Source organism: Camelina sativa, chromosome 2 (genome assembly GCF_030686135.1).
Source record: "Camelina sativa cultivar CO46 ecotype springtype chromosome 2, ASM3068613v1".
NCBI classification, from domain to species: Eukaryota; Viridiplantae; Streptophyta; class Magnoliopsida; order Brassicales; family Brassicaceae; genus Camelina; species Camelina sativa.
Window position 1 is genome coordinate 23,527,772 of NC_141881.1, and position 20,523 is coordinate 23,548,294.

The 20,523-nt window shown below is 33.6% G+C and overlaps 1 protein-coding gene and 1 pseudogene across 1 annotated transcript; both read right to left on the minus strand.

Annotated features, from left to right (window-relative positions):
• Window positions 1–435: 435 nt before the first annotated feature.
• Window positions 436–1,534, minus strand: LOC147949118 (uncharacterized; annotated as a pseudogene).
• A 16,612-nt stretch (window positions 1,535–18,146) lies between these two features.
• Window positions 18,147–19,760, minus strand: LOC104754077 (uncharacterized). The gene is made up of 2 exons (XM_010476238.2): window positions 19,568–19,760; window positions 18,147–19,366 (listed from the first exon to the last, which is right to left on the minus strand). Exons 1-2 carry the CDS (start codon window positions 19,758–19,760, stop codon window positions 18,147–18,149), a joined length of 1,413 nt encoding a protein of 470 aa, XP_010474540.2.
• Window positions 19,761–20,523: the final 763 nt, after the last annotated feature.

The following is a 20,523-nucleotide window of genomic DNA, read 5'->3' on the forward strand; positions in this document are numbered from 1 at the left end:
ACAGCTAACTTAACAAATCCATATCAACCCTTGAGCTTTTTTATTATTATTTTATTTTATAGAGACTTCTCAAGAAAGAAACAACCCTGAAATAATATTTAGGGAATAAACAAGAAAAAGCCTTCGAATATTCATTCATGCAGCAGCACACACAATAATATTAACTTCCAACAAAATGATTTGATTTATAATCTTTATCTCTCAAAGTAACATCTTAATTTCAATATTAATCTCAAAGAATAACCTCTTAAATTTGAAAACCAACTGCACAAAGGCAATTAGAGTAGTACACAAGCAAAATATAACAAAACAAAGCAACATTTTTAGTCAATAACTTGTCACACACACACTCACACACTCAATCATCAGTGAGTCTACTCAAGGCTTGGAGGATTCATAACTGTGGGTGCATAACTCATACTCATTTCTAAACTCCTAGTTTATATTTTGAGGTGGAATATGAAAAGGGGCCGAGAGCTTACCAATTTTACTAAAGATGGGGTTGAAACCACCCAGATCGACCAATGAGATTCCATCCACATCCCAGATGAAAACAGTGTTAGAGTGCATGCCAGGAAAGGAAGAAGCAGGGACACAGAAAGGGAAGAAGCAGGGACACAGAAAGGTTCAGACTTTGAGATGAAAATGCAGAGATCTCCAATGTCTTTAGTGTAAACCGCGTTCCCTTCTTCGTCAAGCTTGAAAACCAATACATCTTTTGTTTTCATTTTGGCAATACCGTCGACAATCTCAGCACTCTTCTGGTACCACTTAACCAAGAAAGTTTCACCAGTGGATTCTGACTCCACAAAGTGTTAGCTTGTGCAGTACGAAACCAGAATCTCTCGTTTCGTCTCTATCAGCTCGGAAAGGTTTTGATAACGCAGCTTCTGAAGCATGGGTTTGCGCTTGTGTTTACGGACATGTCGTCTTTCTTCGAATACATTACACGGGAGGAGGAAAACAGGGGTTTTCGATCTTGATGTTGTGCCACTTGAAGTTACTTTGACTTAGAGAGGGTTTGTAAAAGCTGAGTTGAGGTCCAAAGAACTTGACAGCCACAATACAGTCTTTATCCTCTGGAGAGAAGACCTGGACATTGACACGTTTGTAATGATTTGGGTTTGGCAATGAGGCAGAGTAACAAGATAAGGCAAGGGAATACGTTTGGGATCTGTATCCGATGCAACAGGGTTTAGATCGTCTTGGAGTCGCAGAACTTCGTCTTCCCTATTGAATGTTGCTATCCAGCCATGAGATGCTCCGATAGTCCGATGGTTACCATCTCATCGTTAACACCATCGTTCACCAACTCCAGAGGCACCTTCTTTTCCAAACTAGTGCTTGTAAATTCATTAGCGTAGCTAATAATGAGTCTTCCGAGATCCCCTCCACAATGAGTACCGCCGACGATGGAACAAGGTGGGGTTTGAAGCAAGGAAGTTGAGAAGCTATTAGACAGAATAAGAGAGGATCTTATCAGCGCAGGTTTCCCAAGGCGGAGCCTCGAGAGCCCAGTGAGAAGCAGAGGCATGAGATAGCTAGGAATACGTTTTTGGAAATGATCTCCGGCAAAAGAAAACCCTAATGGCCTTGCTCACCAAGTTTTGGTATGACACAAATTTTATATATTCTTTCGTATTTGGATTTGACGAGTTTATTTGTGTAGTGGAGAATAAGGAAACAAATTTTGGTAAGAAAATTTGACAGCAAACGGAAATTGGTATGTGAAATATAATGTTTGATTGATGTGTTTGTCAATTTGCGTATAAAAAAAAAAAAAAGAGTAAAAATTTGGTTTATACTTTGTAGAAGTCACTTTTTAAACCGAAAAAAAATGAAGAGGAGCGGAGTTAAGCGTCAATTTCTAAACCGAGTGACATTTCATTACGGTAATGGGACAAGTTAATACGACGCTCATTCTCTCTTTAATTTAAACCAGCCTGCGACTACGACTAACCGAACCGAAATGAGCCAAAATTATTCAGTTATTGGTTGAACGAAATAGTTCGGTTAAAGTTGTGTATTGATTATAAGTGATTTCATTTTGATTTTAATCGGTATATTTTGGTATGGTCTGGATATTAAAAAAAACAATTACATGAGAAACCAATCGGTTCGACACGAACCGAACCAAAATGCCCGGGTAACTGAACCTAAATTGATGCATTATCTATGTTGAGAATCCTTTGATTTTGAAGGTTTCTTGAAGCTTTTGCAAGAAATGTTTGATCATTTGCCTTTTGCAAGAAATGTTTGATCACTCGCGGAATCAATGTTTTTCGTTGTGTTTAACTTTGAAAAACAAGAACTGAAAGTAAAAAACCTACAAAACACACTGTCGTTGGTCTTTCTGATCTAAATGACGAGTCTTCCGAGATCTGCTCCGAGAGCATCAGCGCCGATGATGATCTTATCAACGCAGGCTTCCGAAGGGGTAGCCTTGAGAGCCGGATGAGAAACAGAGGCATGAATAGAAAGTTCTAAATGTAAAGCAATTAACAAAACCCTAATTAAAGAGTTGGTAATCTTCTCCACCTTAAACCCTACATTAGTAGTAAAGAGGAATGGTCTTGCCTCTCAAGTTTTTTTTTCATCTCCATATTAATTAATTGTGATATTTTTCGAGGTTTTATTTTTATTTTTTAAAGACTCAAGTATCATTAGCTTCCCTTTTCCTTTTTATCTTTAATGCTAATTAACAAAAATCTTAATTAAAGGGTCCGTAAATACGTTTTTAATGATCATGAAAAAATGTGGTATGACCTCTGTACCACCATGGTGCGTTTAAGGGCAAAGAGAGACGATAGATAGCGCGTTATGTGTCTACTTTAGTATTTTTGATAATAGCAATGTCTTTTTGTTTTGCAAGATCTTATGTTTCTGCTTCTTAATATATTTTTTTAGTTTCCTCGTCTGGTTTGTTTTAAAATCTTTAAAAATGTTTCCGATGTGTATTCTACTACAGTAAAACCTCTATAAATTAATACTCTATAAATTAATAAACACTATAAATTAATAAATTTTGTTGGTTCCAAGTGGGGCCAGTGTAAAAATTAACAAAATTCGATATAATAAAATAATAATTTTTTTGAAATTCCCATGTAAAATATGGTCCCAATAATATTATAAATTAATAATCATGTAAATTTATATATAGTGATATAATAATGTATATTTCTCCTAAAGCTCATTTCTATAATAATGTATTTTCAAACTATAATTATATCTCTAAAATATTCTATAACATGTCATAAAAATAGTTAAATTTTTTAAGTTTTCAATTTTTATATATGCATCATTTACAATTTGATAATTTGGCAGACTCTTAAAATAGGAAAATTGATACTATTCATAAATTTGAATTTATGTATGTCATGTGTATAAGTCAATTTGTCTATAGTATTTGTAATTAATTGTCAATAATGTTTTCGAAATATTACAAGTTCAATTCCTAAACCATAAAATTTACAACATTCAAAAATCTAATCTTATTTTGCTAAAATTGTCTCAATTCATAATTTTTAAAAATTTAAACAATTAAAAATATATCTATAAATTAATAATTATTATTTTATAGTGTAAATTAATAATTAATAATTTATAGATAAATTAATATCACTATAAATTAATAAAATGTCTTGGTCCCAACATTATTAATTTATAGAGGTTTTACTGTAATATTAATTGAGAAGTACAAATATGAAACTAACCTTAAAATGTGTAAAAATTACATTCAATTGCCATTAGAAAAATTAATTAAGTTTAATTAACTAATTTAAATAAATATAATTAATTAAAAATAAAAAAACACTCACAGATCAAATATTAAAAAATCTAAAAAAATATATTTTCTCTCTCTAATAAATTATAGACGAAATTACTAATTATTTTTTAAAAAATTATATAAACCAATCAGAATTTTAAAAACTAAAATTTTATATCCAAGTATACAATACAATTATTTTTAATAACTATATTCAAAGATTTTGTTAAGATTTCAAATTATGATTCTCCTATCATCTTTATTTTATTTTATTTACAATTTTTTTGGAAGTTTCATATAATACTTATAATTAATAAAATGCATATTTTTTTCTGCATATGTTGTGATTTGAATTTTTTAAAACGGAGATATAATACTCAATGTATGAAAATGTGTGTTTAATTTCCACATTGGCAGGTTGGTAAAACTAAATTTATATAGATGATAAATTAATAATTTTTATTTGCTCACAATTATAATATCAAAATTACTATTTTATATTTCACAAAACAATGATGCAAATACAACAAACAAACAATATAAAACTGTAATAATACGTCAAAAAATAAAATACTATAATATTTTAAAATAATTAGTATTCAAATAGACTAATAGATTTACATAACAATTAAAAATAAATATTATCTCAAAAAAAATAATTTTTTTAAAAAACAAATAATTTTTATTATTATATTATATTTTTTTTAAATGTTGACGTGCTTTAAGCACGGGATATATCCTAGTTTTACTAGATTAAGACCCGTGATAGAGCACGAGTGGTTGAAATTCATTTTATTTATTGTAATTTTTATATGAAATATAATTTATGTAATTGTTTTTTAAACAAAATTTGGATGAAAGATTATGCAATAAAATCATATGACTTGAAAAAGACACTTATTTTGTAAGTTTTATAACACTGGTAAATTTTATTTTATACAAAATTTTGTATATTTTCTATTTTAAAATAAAATTTTAATATATTGTATTAGTTTATGTACTTGAAGTTATTTCAACAATGTATATTCTATCTCATGACTTGAATGTCATTATAAGACATAATTTTGTGAATTTGATTTTTAAAAAGCGAGTTATTATATTATGAGTAATTTAATATATTTTTATACTTTTTGTTTTAATATACTTGGTTTTTTGAAATTATTTCATATTATAGTGACATATTATTGACATTGCTATAACAAACCAATTTAGAGTGTTTATAGTTTCTAACTTTAATATCAAGTTTTAATATTTTCAAAATATTTCAAAATAAATTATGTAAAGTTTATTATATTATATAAAATTATAAAATTCAACAAAAAAGTATAAAATTGAATTCAAATACTCAATTTTTGACCCGTTACTCAGTAAAATTTTTAATTCAATAGATATTATTTTTAAAGAATAATATTAACAAAATTTGAATATTTTATAGATTGAATCATTTATATTTGTTTTTAAAAATTCAACTTATGCTATACCCGGAAAAAAACTATTTTTAATTATAATACATAATATGATAATTTATTTTTTTCACAAATAGACTCATATATATAAATGTGAGGTGAAGTATTATGGTAATTAATAAATTAATATGTTAAGTTAGATATCAAAGGATTTTATTTGATGAATAATTTAATAAAGGAAATTAATATGATAAGTTAGATGATATCAAATGATTTTTTAGAATATTCTCTTTAAGATTTTTGGAAACAATAAATTCAGACTATACAAATAATATAAAACTTAATTTATAACCTACTTGTAACCAACTTATTAAAAACTATATAGTCTACAAAACAATGTTGGGTACTTCCATTTTATTATATAGGAGATTAAATTTGTACTCTAAAAACAAAAAAGCCTCATGATCGAATTAATACAATTAAAAAATTTCCGATATTCAATCATGGAGCAACAAAATATTTTTTTTATCTTTGTTAAAAGTGTCAACAAAATTATGATCTCAATTTCGATGTAACAAAGGAACAAATGCAGTATCATCTCAAAAAGAATTACTCTTAAACGAGAACAACAAGACAACTGCACGAAGGTTTTCCTAGGCATGAGCAGAACCTCAGACTCAGACGGAGAGACATGAATTAAGATGTTCTTATAGTTATAGAAAAGCATGAAAACCGCAAAAATAAAACCCTAATGGCCTTCTTGCTCACCAAGTTTTGGTTTGAGACAAGTTTTTTATATTTGGTTTGTGTAGTTGGAATACGGAACAAATTAATCATGCTAAGAAAATTTGACAGCAAACCGTTATAGAGAAACAAACTGGATTGTCTAAATAAATCTAATATTAATATAAGCACTGATAATTGGGAATGAAGGTATCCATCTCAATTATTTTATTTAAAATAATCACATCCATCTACAAGTATTGTTCACATCTATCGGAGCTGGAACAGTTTATAAAACCAAAACATGACAGCACTTCGATGAGAAAACTAAAGGCAAAAGACGTAAAAGACAAGTGGGCCTTGTGGGAGTAAGGGCATCCAAGCTTGCTCAATCTAGTAAAGGGGCTTGGAGATAGAGGGTTTTCTGGAGAAAAAGATAGAAGAATCATATGAGGATGAAGTAAAGGAATTACAACTCAACATCCCCTAAGCAGAAGCAGAAACAGAATGCTTATTTGAAGCCACATGTACTAAGAAAATGGATCGCTTATTACAGTTACAATGATTATCATTTATGAGGAGAATGAGTTTTATGTGATTTCATTTCTAAGTCCAAGGTCCAGTTTTGTTTGTTTCTACTATGTTTTCTTTGCACATTTAATTTTTATATATATATATAATAAATTATTTGATACAAAGATAAAAAGCTTTGAATGAAAAGTTTGCTACGAGTGTCTCCATGATTCAGAAAAGCAGTAGCGGATCTCGATGTTGCTTACACAAATCTAATTATTGGTCAAGATTCTTGTTTTTTAACCTTTTGATGATTCCGATAGAGATTGACTGTCTCTTCAACCGCATATTTTGACAGCTACAAATAACATGCTAGATGTAAAAATAAATAAAATATTTATTTGGAATGCCAAAACTATTGTAGAGAAAATGATGACTCGTCACACTGCTAACTTTTCAAAATATATTTTGGATTCAACTAATTCAGGTTATATCCAAAAACTATTAATATAGGATACAATTTTTTTTTTGTAAGAATATTTTAAAAGCTATGATCCTTTCTTAACTATTGGTAAAATACCCTATCTATTTTTATAAGTTTCAATGGTGTACCGAGTCTGGGTGTACCGTACCCTAAATTTGGTTAGAAACTTGAAATCTACTTATTATAAATTTGAAATCTACACAAAAGTTTTAAGAATTTGTAATATACCTTATAATTTATTTTTAGTGACACTTATCCTTAACTATATATATTGATATTTTAGCCCAAACTTATACTATTTGTTTTTTTTCAGAAAAAAGTCCAAATTAATGCTTGCTTGTATTTACGTCTCCCATGTAAAGAATGCCATCATTAAAACCCACAACGATTCTAATTAATTTTGCCGTTGTGTGTCTAGTTAAAATTCATATGTTGTAACCTTGAAGTAAAACAAACGAGGATCACATAATTTAAACCCTTTACACACATTTGGACTTTAGTAGATGTGGACTTCATTGTAAAAAATAAACTGACTAATTAAAATGGTTATTGCATGTGGCATGTAGGGTAAATATTGTAGCCACATGTACTGATTCATTTCTGAGGAGGATTTTTATGGTGATTTTCATTTATAATGCCGCAAATAAAATGTAGAGAAAATCGGCAAGTCAGAGTAATAAAGATATTACGTAGTAGGATCCGATGCTCTTATTCATTCCATTATCGGACCCGACCCCTATTCTTCAAAAGAAAAATAGGCACTTAACTAAGCCCATTATCCAATTTTGTTAGTTACAATTTTATTTATGTTGGCGATTCACATTTATTGGTCTAACATCTTATTTTTTTATGTATTAATGATAATTAATTTTTTTGATGAACATCCAGTTTGACATTAGCCAAAAATGATTCTGGTTTTTAATCGGTGATCAAAGTTTTAGTAAGAAAACGTACTATAGGCCAATCAATTACAATTAGCCTTGGTGGAAGAAATAAAAGGGGTTTAGAATTAGAAAATTATTAAATGAAAAGTTTGGGAAGTTACGTTGAGAGAAAAAAAAACGAAAAGAAGTTTGGGAACGTTAGTGAGATTCATCCACATAAATAATGGTATTAGTTATTGATCATTGTATCATCTATATATATATATATATAGTACTAAAATAGATAAATGAAAACTAATTTATAGGACATTAAGTTGAAGACTGGGATCATATTATTCTGTATGAGTGAACAAATTTTTGGATAGATACAGATATTATATATATAATAAAACTATTAAGTTCATAGAGTTTTTTTGTTTTTTTGACTTTTAGTCCATTTTATACAAAAGTGATGTTGAGAAACACGTATCATGCAGATTACTTATGTCCCATTGACATTTAAAAGTAACTAACATTTTGTGTGTTTACTACAGATTAATTTTATGTTGTTATTGGGTACATAAAAGTTAATAGCTCTCTTGTATTCAAAACAATTTTACTTGGCTATAAAGTTCAATATATGGTTTTCCACCAAAAAAAGGGTTCGGTATATGGTATATTATTTATTAACTGTGGAACATGATATCATAACATATTTTTCAAAAAACTGTGGAAAATTTGTTATAGTCAAAATTTATGGTCAAATTTTGTATTTTTCACCTTTTAATGATTCTCATAGAATTTACTGCATCTGCAATAACAGATTTTACAGCTATATACTATGACAGCTTTATCATGTACACCATGCTATAGTTATTGCAGATGGCGATTAAGTTATTAACTACGTACGGCATGTTTTGATATACATGAATCTATAATGGCGATTAAGTTATTAACTATATCATAATTCTAATTATTTTTATGTGTAATCCTATATTTGTCAAGAACCAATAAAAACATGGTAGAGTATATATATACTATATGAACGAAACTATGTTAGAAAAAATAAATATCGTTTACTCTCAACTACAGACATGCATGTTATAAACATATAATATGTCTATAAATATTTTCGATAAAGGATATACACCACATATATTCTTAAGCATGGAGTTTATTTTCAGGATATAAAACCGTACCAATTTTATATAATAGAAAATGTGGAAGATGGCTCTGATTGGTAACCACATTTAAAAGAGGCGGTTAAAACTTTTATAGCGGTTGTAAAAGAGATTGTTAAAAAGAAAGCGGTTTAAGTTAGCGGATGGAAAAGATGGTAGAGTAAAAGAAAGCGGTTGAGTATTTAGCTTGATTGGTAACATTACAGCGGTTGAATAGTATAAGTTATAATAAATTTTTAAACAATTAAATTAATTTAATTAAAAATAAAAAATAAATGAAATGATAAATTATTATCTAATTCATAATATAAAATATCAATATATTTAAATGATATTAACTAAATGATCAAATGTGATATTAATGAAATTATCAAATGTATATTTTAAAATCTTACTATTCAAATCATAATCTTAAATTACTAATTTTTTTGGCTTACTAACCTTTTCCTAAAAACATTAAAAAGAATAACAACACATATTAAATCAAGATTATGATTTGAATAGTGAATAAAGGAACAAAAACTATGCAATATTTTGCCAAAAAAATAAAATGAACCATGCAACCTCTTTATAAATGTCAAACGCTGGTTTTTGTTAGTGATTAGGATTAGTGTTTGCAACCACCAAAAATAGGTTCTAACCACCATCTTCAATCGCTTTCTCCAACCTTGATATCCAACCGCCTTCTCCAAAAGACTTGTTGATTGGTGGTTATTACAGCAGTTCGTTTGCAAACAATGCGTTTGGGTGCTTCCAATCAAAGCCGATATGTCTTTGGACATGAGTCACATGTTTGCTCTCTACACATTTGCTGACGACAAATGTTGTATTTCTCTTTCATTATTACATTTATATAATTTACATCTTGGGTGAGATACATCTTGGTTGCAAATTATTAATAGACTAGATTTTGTATCCAAAATGAATATAAATAGGTGGCTAGCTAAGTACAACGTACATGAATAAAGAAAGCCATGATGACCCGGGTCACATCTAACTATGGCCACTTGACCAGAAAATATTAAAGACAGTGTAAGGTTTGACATAGCGTGCCCACCAAGTTATGTATATATTATATATAGTTATGCAATCTATCGATCTTTTACACTCACTCTCTCTTTCTCTCGATCACACGCAGTGGCGGATCCAAGACAATATTTGGTATGAGGCACTTAAATAATATAATTAATAATAATATTTTTTGTTTATGTTAAAATATATATTTTGCATTTTTGAATATATTTTAATATCTGAACTATGAAGTGCAAAAAATGAGCCAAATTTTTCAAAAGTATTGTTTATATTGGTTTATGATTATGCTTAATTAGATACATACTTAATTTATTAATTAGAAAATACACAATTACAAACTTATAATTCATTATAAAACATAAATATTTGTTATATATTTAAAATCATTTATCTTATCATATCACACAAAATTTAAAACCTAAAAATAATAAATTAACTACAAAAGAGATAATATTTTTTAATAGTTCATTACTTATATTTCAAAAAATTAAGATATATGTCTAATTGGTAATAAAAGAAATGTGAATAAAGTGAAAATAGAAATAATTGTATATAGTTTTATTAAAGAAAAAATGGAATAAGAAAATGTCATAGGTAAACAAAAGCCTCCAACAAATATAAAACTGACCTCTTATACCTAAAATTTATTATTGGGAACAATTACCAACTGAGTTAAAGATTCTAATGACAAAATGTTAATAGCAGAACTTTAGAAAGGAGTATAGGGCACGTGCCCCACCTCTTTATAATGTAGATCCGCCCCTGATCACACGTATATTCTCTCTCTTCAAAAAAAGTTTTCAAGAAGTTTAACATTGAGGAGCGTCTCATCCCGGTTCTCTTCTCGCGGGCTTACCTCCGGCTCCGGCTCCGGCAATGGAGACGACAAAAACAGAGGACGAGGGCCCTTTGCTCTAAGAACAAAGAACTTGAAAATATAAGAACACCTCTCTTATTATTGATTTAGAAAACTCTCTCAAAAACTAAATCTCTCTCTCAAGTCTTATGGAACACCTCTCCATAGACTCCTATATTTATAGGTTTTAACTTTTCCTAAACCTATTAGAATTAACATATTACAACTTATTTATCTTAGGAACTTTTTCTTTTTCCTATTCTATCTCTTTTGGCAACTTCCTAAGAGATAGCTTCTTCCACAAGTTGGAATTATCCAACATTCTCCCCCTTAATTCCAACTTGAACTCTGGGTGCTTCAATCTCTTGTACTCCGATCAGATTCCTCATTTCTCTGAACTTGATTCTCGCTAGTGGCTTAGTAAGGATGTCTGCCTTCTGTGCCTCACCAGGAACATGCTCCACTTCTATCTGATCATTCTCCACACTCTCACGAATGAAATGGTACTTTGTGAGTATGTGCTTACTCCTTCCATGAAACACTGGATTCTTACTTAGAGATATGGCTGACTTGTTGTCAATCCTTAGTAAGATCTTCTCATCTAGACTAAGTATTTCTCTTAGCAACTCTTTCAACCATATGGCTTGCTTTGCTGCTTCTGTCGCTGCCATAAACTCAGCTTCAGATGATGACATCGCCACTGTGTGTTGTTTTTGTGAAGTCCAAGTGATTAATGATGAACCAAGATAGAACACATGACCTCCAGTACATCTTCCATCATCGATATCAGCTTTGTAACTACTGTCGCTGTATCCAACAACCTTACTCAACCCATCTCGCTTGTAGAACAAGCCAAAGTTGGTGGTTCCTTTCACATACCTTAACAAGTGTTTGAGAGCTTATCCGTGTACCACTCTTGGACTCTGCATATACCGGCTTAAGACTCCTACAGCAAAAATCAAATCGGGTCGTGTGTGAAGCAGATACCTTAAACACCCAATCGTTCTTCTATATCTTGTGGCATCAATTTCAGGTTGTTTCTCAACCTTTGATATCTCCATACCAGGCTCCAATGGTATGTGCGCTGAGTTACACGAATCCATCTTAGTATCAATAAGAATACCTTGAGCATAACCTTCTTGTTTTATTCTTATCCCATCTACTCCTTGTACTACTTCAATACCAAGATAATATGTCAACTTGCCGAGATCTGACATCTCAAACTCTCTTGACATATCCCTTTTGAACTGATCAATGACTCTTTGTGAAGTTCCTGTCACAAACAAGTCATCAACATAGATTGCCACTACCAGTCTTTCTTTCTTGTCACTCTTGAGATACACAGTAGGCTCCTTTATGCATCTTTTAAAGTTCATCTTCTTCAGAACATGATCAAGCTTCACGTTCCAAGCTCTAGGAGCTTAACGTAGACCATACAACGCCATATGTAGTCTAAACACTCGATCCTCTTGTCCTCTTTTAACAAAGCCTTCGGGTTGGCTCACATAAACCAGCTCGTTTAAGTCACCATTCAAGAATGCGGTTTTCACATCAAGGTGATGAATCTCCCATCCCTTTGAAGCTGCGATAGCAATGAGTAGTCGAATAGTTTCAATTTGTGCTACAGGTGCAAATGCTTCTTCAAAGTCTACTCCTTGTTGTTGTACATAACCTTTTGCTACAAGTCTCGCTTTGAACTTGTTCAATGATCCATCCGCTTTCTTTTTGATTTTATACACCCACTTCAATCCTATTGGTTTGACACCATTCGGCTTCTCAACTAGCTCCCAGGTTTTATTTCTAGCAATAGACTCCAGCTCAGCCTTCATCACTTTAACCCATTCTTGTAAACTTAATGCTTCAGAAACAGACTCTGGTTCACCATCTATGGTAAGTAGAAGTCACTCACTCTCTATTTCAGCTAGTAGAACATAATCATTGAGGTATCGAGGTTTGTTGATAACACGTCCATATCTTGTGACAGCTTGCTGATTTTCACCTACTTGATCCACATTTTGTTCATCTTCTATCTCTTCTTCTTGGTTTGCAGGTTCTTGATCCAGTTCATGATGCTCGACATTATCATCCTGATTGTTCTCATCTTCGTTTCCTTCTTCTACAAACCCATTATGAGATAGTTTAAACCTTCCTGGTTCTCCATTGGTTTGGTTTTCTGCAGTCGACCAATCCCAAACTTTTGTCTCATCAAACACAACATCTCTGCTTACAAACACCTTTCTTGTAACTGGATCATATAGCCTATAAGCTTTCGAACCCGGTTCTGTCCCTAAATTGATCAAAGTTCTCGACCTGTCATCCAACTTCTTAAGATGTGGTCCAATGATCTTAGCATAAGCAACACAGCCAAACACTCGTAGATGCTCGATGTTAGGCTTTCTCGTCGTGAAACTTTCATATGGAGTCTGACCTGCTAAAGCTTTGGTAGGAACTCGATTAATCAGATATGTTGAATGACGTACGGCCTCTCCCCATAGTTCATTCGGCAGTCTCATAGCCTTAAGCAAACTTCTTGTCACCTCCATTAATGTGCAGTTTCTTCTTTCAACTACACCATTCTGTTGAGGAGTATATGGTGCAGTTAAATGTCTAGTGACTCCACTTCCTTCACAGAACTGGTTAAACTCAAGAGAGGTAAACTCTCCTCCCCTATCGGTGCGAAAGGTTTTGATAGACAGTCCAGTCTGCTTCTCAATTCCTTCTTTAAACCTTTTAAACCGATCGAAAGCCTCGCTTTTCTCCTTCAATAGCATTGTCCACATATATCTCGAAAAATCATCAAGAAGGACAAAGACATATCGATTGTTAGCTGGTGTTGGTGGAGAGATCGGTCCACACAAATCATCGTGAATCAGCTCCAAAGCTTGAGCTGCTCGAAAAGATGTTGCAGTAGGAAACACATCTCTGGTCTGTTTTCCGACTAAACACGCAGTGCACACATTCTTCTCATGAACAGATTGTGGCACTCCAACAACCATACCTTGTCTTACCATGTTTTTCATTACTCCGAAGCTTACATGTCACAGCCGTGCATGCCATGTTAGAGTAGTGTCGTTATCTTGGATATAAAGACACTTAGGATACTCAACCTCCATTGGTGTCTTGTACAAGTGGTTTGATGATCTCGTGACTCTTACCAACAACCGCCCAGCAGGATCGCTTAAAGTTAACATGTTTCCCTTCATGTTCACTTCACATCCAAATTCAGTCGCTTGTCCTAAACTGATAATGTTGTGCTTCAGGTCCGAAATGTAGTAAATCTCCTTGAGTGATCGCCTCTCACCCGTTTTTCCCACAAATACAATCGATCCCTTCCCAACAATGTTAACAAACGAGCCATCACCAAGCTTGACCTTCCCTCTGATGCTCGTGTCTAGGCTTGAGAAGAATTCTTTGTTTCCCGTCATGTGGTTGCTAGCACCATTGTCAAGATACCATATACTTTCATTGTTAGTATCATAGTTCTTGGGAAACACCTTATCCTCATTCAAGAACACCACCTCATGAACGTAAAGTGCATCAGCTTCATGAGTTTCATTCAGATTTGTCTCTTGATGTGCAACTTCTTTCGCTTGACATGAGGATGCGTAGTGACCTGGTTTATCACATCTCCAACAAATTATTTTAGATAGATCTTTCTTCTGATTTTGATTCTGGTTTTGATTCTGGTTTTGTTCTTGATCTGTAGTGTCTCCTCCACGATTCTGGCCATTGAACCTTCCTCGTCCCCTGCCTCTGCCAGAACTATCTCCACTGTAGTTACCACGACCAAAACCACCTCGACCATATCCACCACGACCATATCCTCCTCGACTGCTTCCTCTTCGACCATAACCTCCTCTGTTATAGCCTCCTCTGTTTCTTTGATATCCACCATAGTTTCCTTGATTGTTTGAATTTGAAAACATAAGTTTTGCTTGGTCTTCACTCCGGGTCTCCTCCCCTACACGTTTTTCATAGGCTTTTATTCTACCAACTATGTCTCCAAATCCGGTTTTTAAGTCTAAGACTTGTTCCAACGATGCAACGATATGAATGTATTTGTGTCTTGGAAGTCCTTGTAAGAACTTCTTTACCAACTTTGATTCGTCAATGATCTCTCCCAAAGAAGCTGACTGCAATGCTAGGCCTGAGATCTTGCCAGCAAAATCATCAACAGAGTCGGTATCGTTCATCGTTACCCGATCAAGATCTGCAAGTAGGGTTTGAAGTATCGCTTCCTTCCCACGTTCCGCACCTTGGTGACGTGCTCGTATGGCTTCCCATAGGGTTTTAGCCGAACCTTGATCTCCAACTTGCAGGATGAGTGACTCGGGGATGGATTGAAACAGAAGAGCAGTCGCCACGTCGTTCATCTTCTGATCGGTGGATCCAGGATCAATAGTCTCCCACACCTCGCTAACTCGAAGCGTGACTCTCATACGTATCGACCAAACTGTATAGTTTATCGAAGTTAACATCGGACATTGGATGGACGGTGATCCAAGGTCCTTGGTTCGTGGCGGTGGATTTGATTCGTCCCCCATACTTGGTTATGAACAACTTCTCCTTCACAACCTTTGATCGGAGCTACAACCTTAGCTCTGATACCAAATCTAAGAACAAAGAAATTGAAAATATAAGAACACCACTCTTATTATTGATTTAGAAAACTCTCTCAAAAACTAAATCTCTCTCTCAAGTCTTATGGAACACCTCTCTATAGACTCCTATGTTTATAGGTTTTAACTTTCCTAAACCTATTAAAATTAACATATTACAACTTATTAATCTTAGGAACTTTTCCTTTTTCCTATTCTATCTCTTTTGGCAACTTCCTAGGAGATAGCTTCTTCCATAAGTTGGAATTATCCAGCATTTGCAACCCAGGACCAACCATGGCCTCAACCACCACCATCAGTGGAGAGCCCTCCAGAACCAACAAAACTCGAGAAGGAGATTGAAAAAATGAAGATCCGTATTGACGACTTAAACAATATCGACATTGGTCTTTCTGAGAAGATCACCAAACTGGACGAGCAGATGATGATGAGGCTCAAAGAGATTTGCAAGAAAAGATTATCTCGTTGATGGGGAAAAAGGAAGACAATGAGATGGAACTCACCAAAGCTAATGATCTGCTCGCCATACTCACGGCAAACCAGGACTAATGCGGTGAAAATTTTAATCTATTTGCTGATGTCAGTTCTCTTAACAAAAAAAAATTTAAGATTATGTTAACCCTTTAAGTTCCACTATGTCAGTTCTCATGGAACCATTATCATCTATCTATGCTTTGTAATCTTGTTAACCCTTTAAATTTCTCTTTGATTCTCCTCTTTTGAGACTTTAAATTTTAATGCAAAACTTGTTTGACAAAAAAGAAAATAAAAAATAAAAAAATTATGTTAGTAATGATAACAAAAAATATAGAACCTACAACTCAAACTATAAGCCCTAAAACCAATATATCCTTAAAACAAATTCTTGTAATGATAATTTTATATCCATTATGTTAAAATAATGATTAAAAAGAAAAAATTAAGAAGTATCGGAAAGCAATAATAATTCTGACAAAAGAAAATATAATAAAGTATATAATTTTAATGAATTTGGTCTAATCGGGTTGGTTTTGTTAATTTGAATGGATTGGTTCCGGTTCGATTTATATGTTGGATTTTAAAAATGATGAAAACCAAAGCGGTTTACAACAACTCGGTTTTCTTTTGGTTTAAAATTTCGGTTATGTTTTTTTTTTCCTTTTCCCAATCTTACAAGACTTCCCTCGAGCTTCAAAATGGACTCACTGCATCGGTTCATAAAGGCCATCAATTTTTACAATAAACATTTCTTTCCTTTTTGCTTTGTAACCGACGCAGTAAGTCCATGTAACGGCCCAAAAATGGCATCATGTTTGTCAAAACATGGGATCCCAAATATTAACCAATCTTGAATGTGCAAACGATTCAACAATTTTTACGGTAAAAGGGTGAAAAAAAAAAATGAAAAAAGAGGTGACTAACTAATAGATACAATCTACTCCATGCAGATTGCAGAGACGAGTACACTCTACATAGACGACTAATCGACTATAACCATTACATAATACGTACTATGATCAAAAATTTTACCCACATTAACAAAATGAATTATCATATTATTTCTATTATTTAATGGTAATTATATATCCCCTATATTCTCGTATAGAGAAATATTTTGTTGAAAATGCTAATGTGTCGTCGTCATAACGATTTAGAGATTTAATTACAATTTAGCATCTCAAGATAAACATATTTACAAAAATAAGTCTTTTGATTTATTAAATGTGCCACTAAAATATAAGGAAATCTTTATTTCATTATTATTTACATAAATGTGTGTCGTTATAATATATAAGGTAATGTTTTTTTCTATTAGTTTTTAAAATGAAAGACTACATCAACTATTAATATATATATAGTTAATAATTTAATTATCATTTTCATAACATATTTAATGATTTAAAGTAAATTACATTTCATAAACTATTAAAAAACTTATTTATCTATTTAACTTTTTGAAATACAAAACTTATTCTCCGATTTTAAAAATCCTCTATATATTAATAGAGAAGCATTTTGTTTAAAATGCTGATGTGTCATCGCCAGAGCGATTTAGAGTTTTAATTACAATTAAGCATCTCAAGATAAATATATTTACAAAAATAAGTCTTTTGATTTATTAAATATGCCATTAAAATATATAAAGAAATCTTTATTTCATTATTATTTACATAAATGTGTGTCATTAGAATATATAAGGTAATGTTTCTTTCTATTTGTTTTTAAAAATGAAAGACTTCATCAACTATTAATATATATACTATTAATAGCTCCCATGTCGTGAATCCAAGGGCGTCCCATAATAGCGTTATAAGCCGAAGCACAATCTACTACTAAAAATTTAGTGTGTTTGTTAACTCCCTCTGCAAACACTGGAAGCGTCACTTCGCCAATACTATGCTTGACCTCACCGCTGAACCCAACTAATGGAATAGATTTTTGTGTCAGTCCTCCTTCATCGAGACCCAACTCCTTATATGCTTGCATATAAAGGATGTTAGTTGAGCTTCCATTGTTGATTAATATCCTTTTCATCAAACAGTTAGCCACAGTCAGTTGTATGACTAAAGCAACGTGATGCAGGGTTGGTACACTACTCTCATCAGTCGTAAAAGTTATGGTGTATGACGGTGTATCGCCTTTCGTAGCGTGTCCTCTACTTTGAGAATTCTTGACAGCTCTAGTGTTTCTTTTCGCAGCTGAGTGAGTTATGCCACTTATCTCTCATCCTCCAAATATAACATTGATGACTCGATCATGTTTTGGAGGCAAAACTGTGGCGTTTTCAATTGCTATTTGCTTGTTTCTCTCGCCATCGATGCGATTGTGGGTTCTATCTGACAAGTATTCCCTCAAGTGACCTTTTTTAAGCAGCTCATTCACTTCCATCTTCAATGAGATGCAATCTTCTGTTTTGTGGCCGTGATAGTCGTGGAACTCACACCACTTCGAGGTGTCACGCCTATTGTCAAGTGCTTTCATCTTTGGAGGCCATCTCACGGTTCCACCCATCTCTTTCAATACACCGACTAAATGTGTATGAGAGATTGAGAGGTTACTAATATCTGGCCATGTTATCGATTTAGGCCTCCTTTCGTCAGCTTTGCTCAATGATCGATGCGTGTTCCTTCTTTCACTCATGGTGTTTTCGTCACGAGGTCTTTGGTAAGGTTTATCATCCCTACTTGTTCTTTCGTTTCTCACTACACGAGAATCAGATCGTGGTGAACATCGCTGGCGATAAGCCGAGTCTTCCTCCCACTTTATTTGCGCCCACGCACGTGAGAGCACGTCTTCCATTGTTCTGCACTGGTACTTCGTAAGTTCCTTGTACAAGTCACCGTCTGGAAGCAAGCCTCTTTTAAATGCGGAGATGGCGGTTGACGTGTTGCAACTGGGTATCGATACTTTTTCCTTGTTGAAGCGTCCCACATAGACACGCAACGACTCGTCTCTCTTTTGTTGTACCTCGTAAAGGTCATCCGCTATCTTCTCCAGGTTCCTGCTGCTTGCGAATTGCTCAACGAAGAGATCTGTCAACGATGCAAACGAGCTGATCGAGCCGTTTGGCAGGTTGATAAACCTTTGAAGTGATGCACCTGTTAGGCTTGAGCCAAAACCTTTGCACATAGCAGCTTCCCTGCACTCTTTTTGGATGGCTGTCGTGAACATTCGTTGTTTGTATTGTGCTATGTGGTCATCCAGGTCGGATGTTCCATCATACATCTTCATTGTTGGTAATGTGAATTTTCTCGGCATCTCCATGAGTGCAATTTCATCAGAAAAAAGTGTATCAACATACGAGTGTAAGTTGCTTTTTCGGATTGGTGGAGCCACTCCTGGCAGTCGTCCGATCATGGTTTCTACTGCACCCAAACGTTTTGTAAGCATAGCTTCCAAGTAAGCGGCTTCTGCTGACATGGTGTGTGGTTCATGTTCGACTCCTGTAACGGGCGGTGCGTTAACAGTTCATTGTCGATCGGTGTTTTCCGCTTCTCCAAGGTTCTCACAGGTTTGCCTTATACTAGGGTCTTCTCCATTATTCTACACCCGTGGAGTTTCTAGTCGTCCATCTTCAGTCGCGGACGTCGTCCGAGTAGTTCTAGGAGTTGTGTTGAGATCTTGCATCCGATTCACTTGCACGCCATGAAATCTAGAGCTTGCTTCGGTAAAAACTCTCCCTGCTGTCACCAGTGAAGCGTTCTCCTCCCGTAGTCTAGCGTTATCGGCCTCGATTTGCGTCAGCTTCTGCACCGTCTCGTTCATTTTGGCAGTCAGGGCTTCCAGTTGAGCGGCGACAGTCGCTTCGACATTGGTCGTGTCACTTCCGTTTCCCATCATCTCACATAGATTACTTTGCCCCTCCTTCTAGCGCTAATTGTTTGGGCAAAACTAATCGATTCGTTTAAAGACTACGGAAACAAAAAACAGATGTTGAATAGTTGCTTTTATTAATCAAAGTCTCGAGCTCAAATACAAGAATTCAAGGTACAGCGAATCAATCTATAAACCCTAGCTGCGTTCTAGAGTCGAGTCGTGTGTCTTGTGTTTTTGGTCTCTTGCTTTGTTCTCGATCCTGTCTCTCGTAGAGGCCGCTCTCCTTATATAGAGATTCCTTTACCCTAATCCCTTAGGACTTGTCTTGGGCTTGCCGACTCTATGCATGATAGGGTCGGTCGCGGGACTCTTGGCCCATTAGTAAAGTCGGTCGCTAGACTCTTGGTCCCTTAACAGATCTAGTCACGTGAATTTTGGTCCATCGACGAAGTCAGTCGCGAGATTCTCGGTCCATCGACGAAGTTAGTCACGAGATTCTCGGTCTCGTGACAGAGTCAGTCACGAGATTCTCGGTCTCTTGACAGAGTGAGTCACGAGATTCTCGGTTCATTGAACCAATCAAGAAGATTTTCCTTTTATAAGATAAACTCTTATTTACGCTGATTTTATCCAGCAAAATATGCATTGACTAAATAAATTATATTTATTTATTTATGATGATAAAATTATGCCCAACAGACCTCAATAAATTATGAATCCAATAATCCTTAAACTTTAAAATATTTTAGAATATTTGTTACAAATGTCTAAATTAACTAATAAC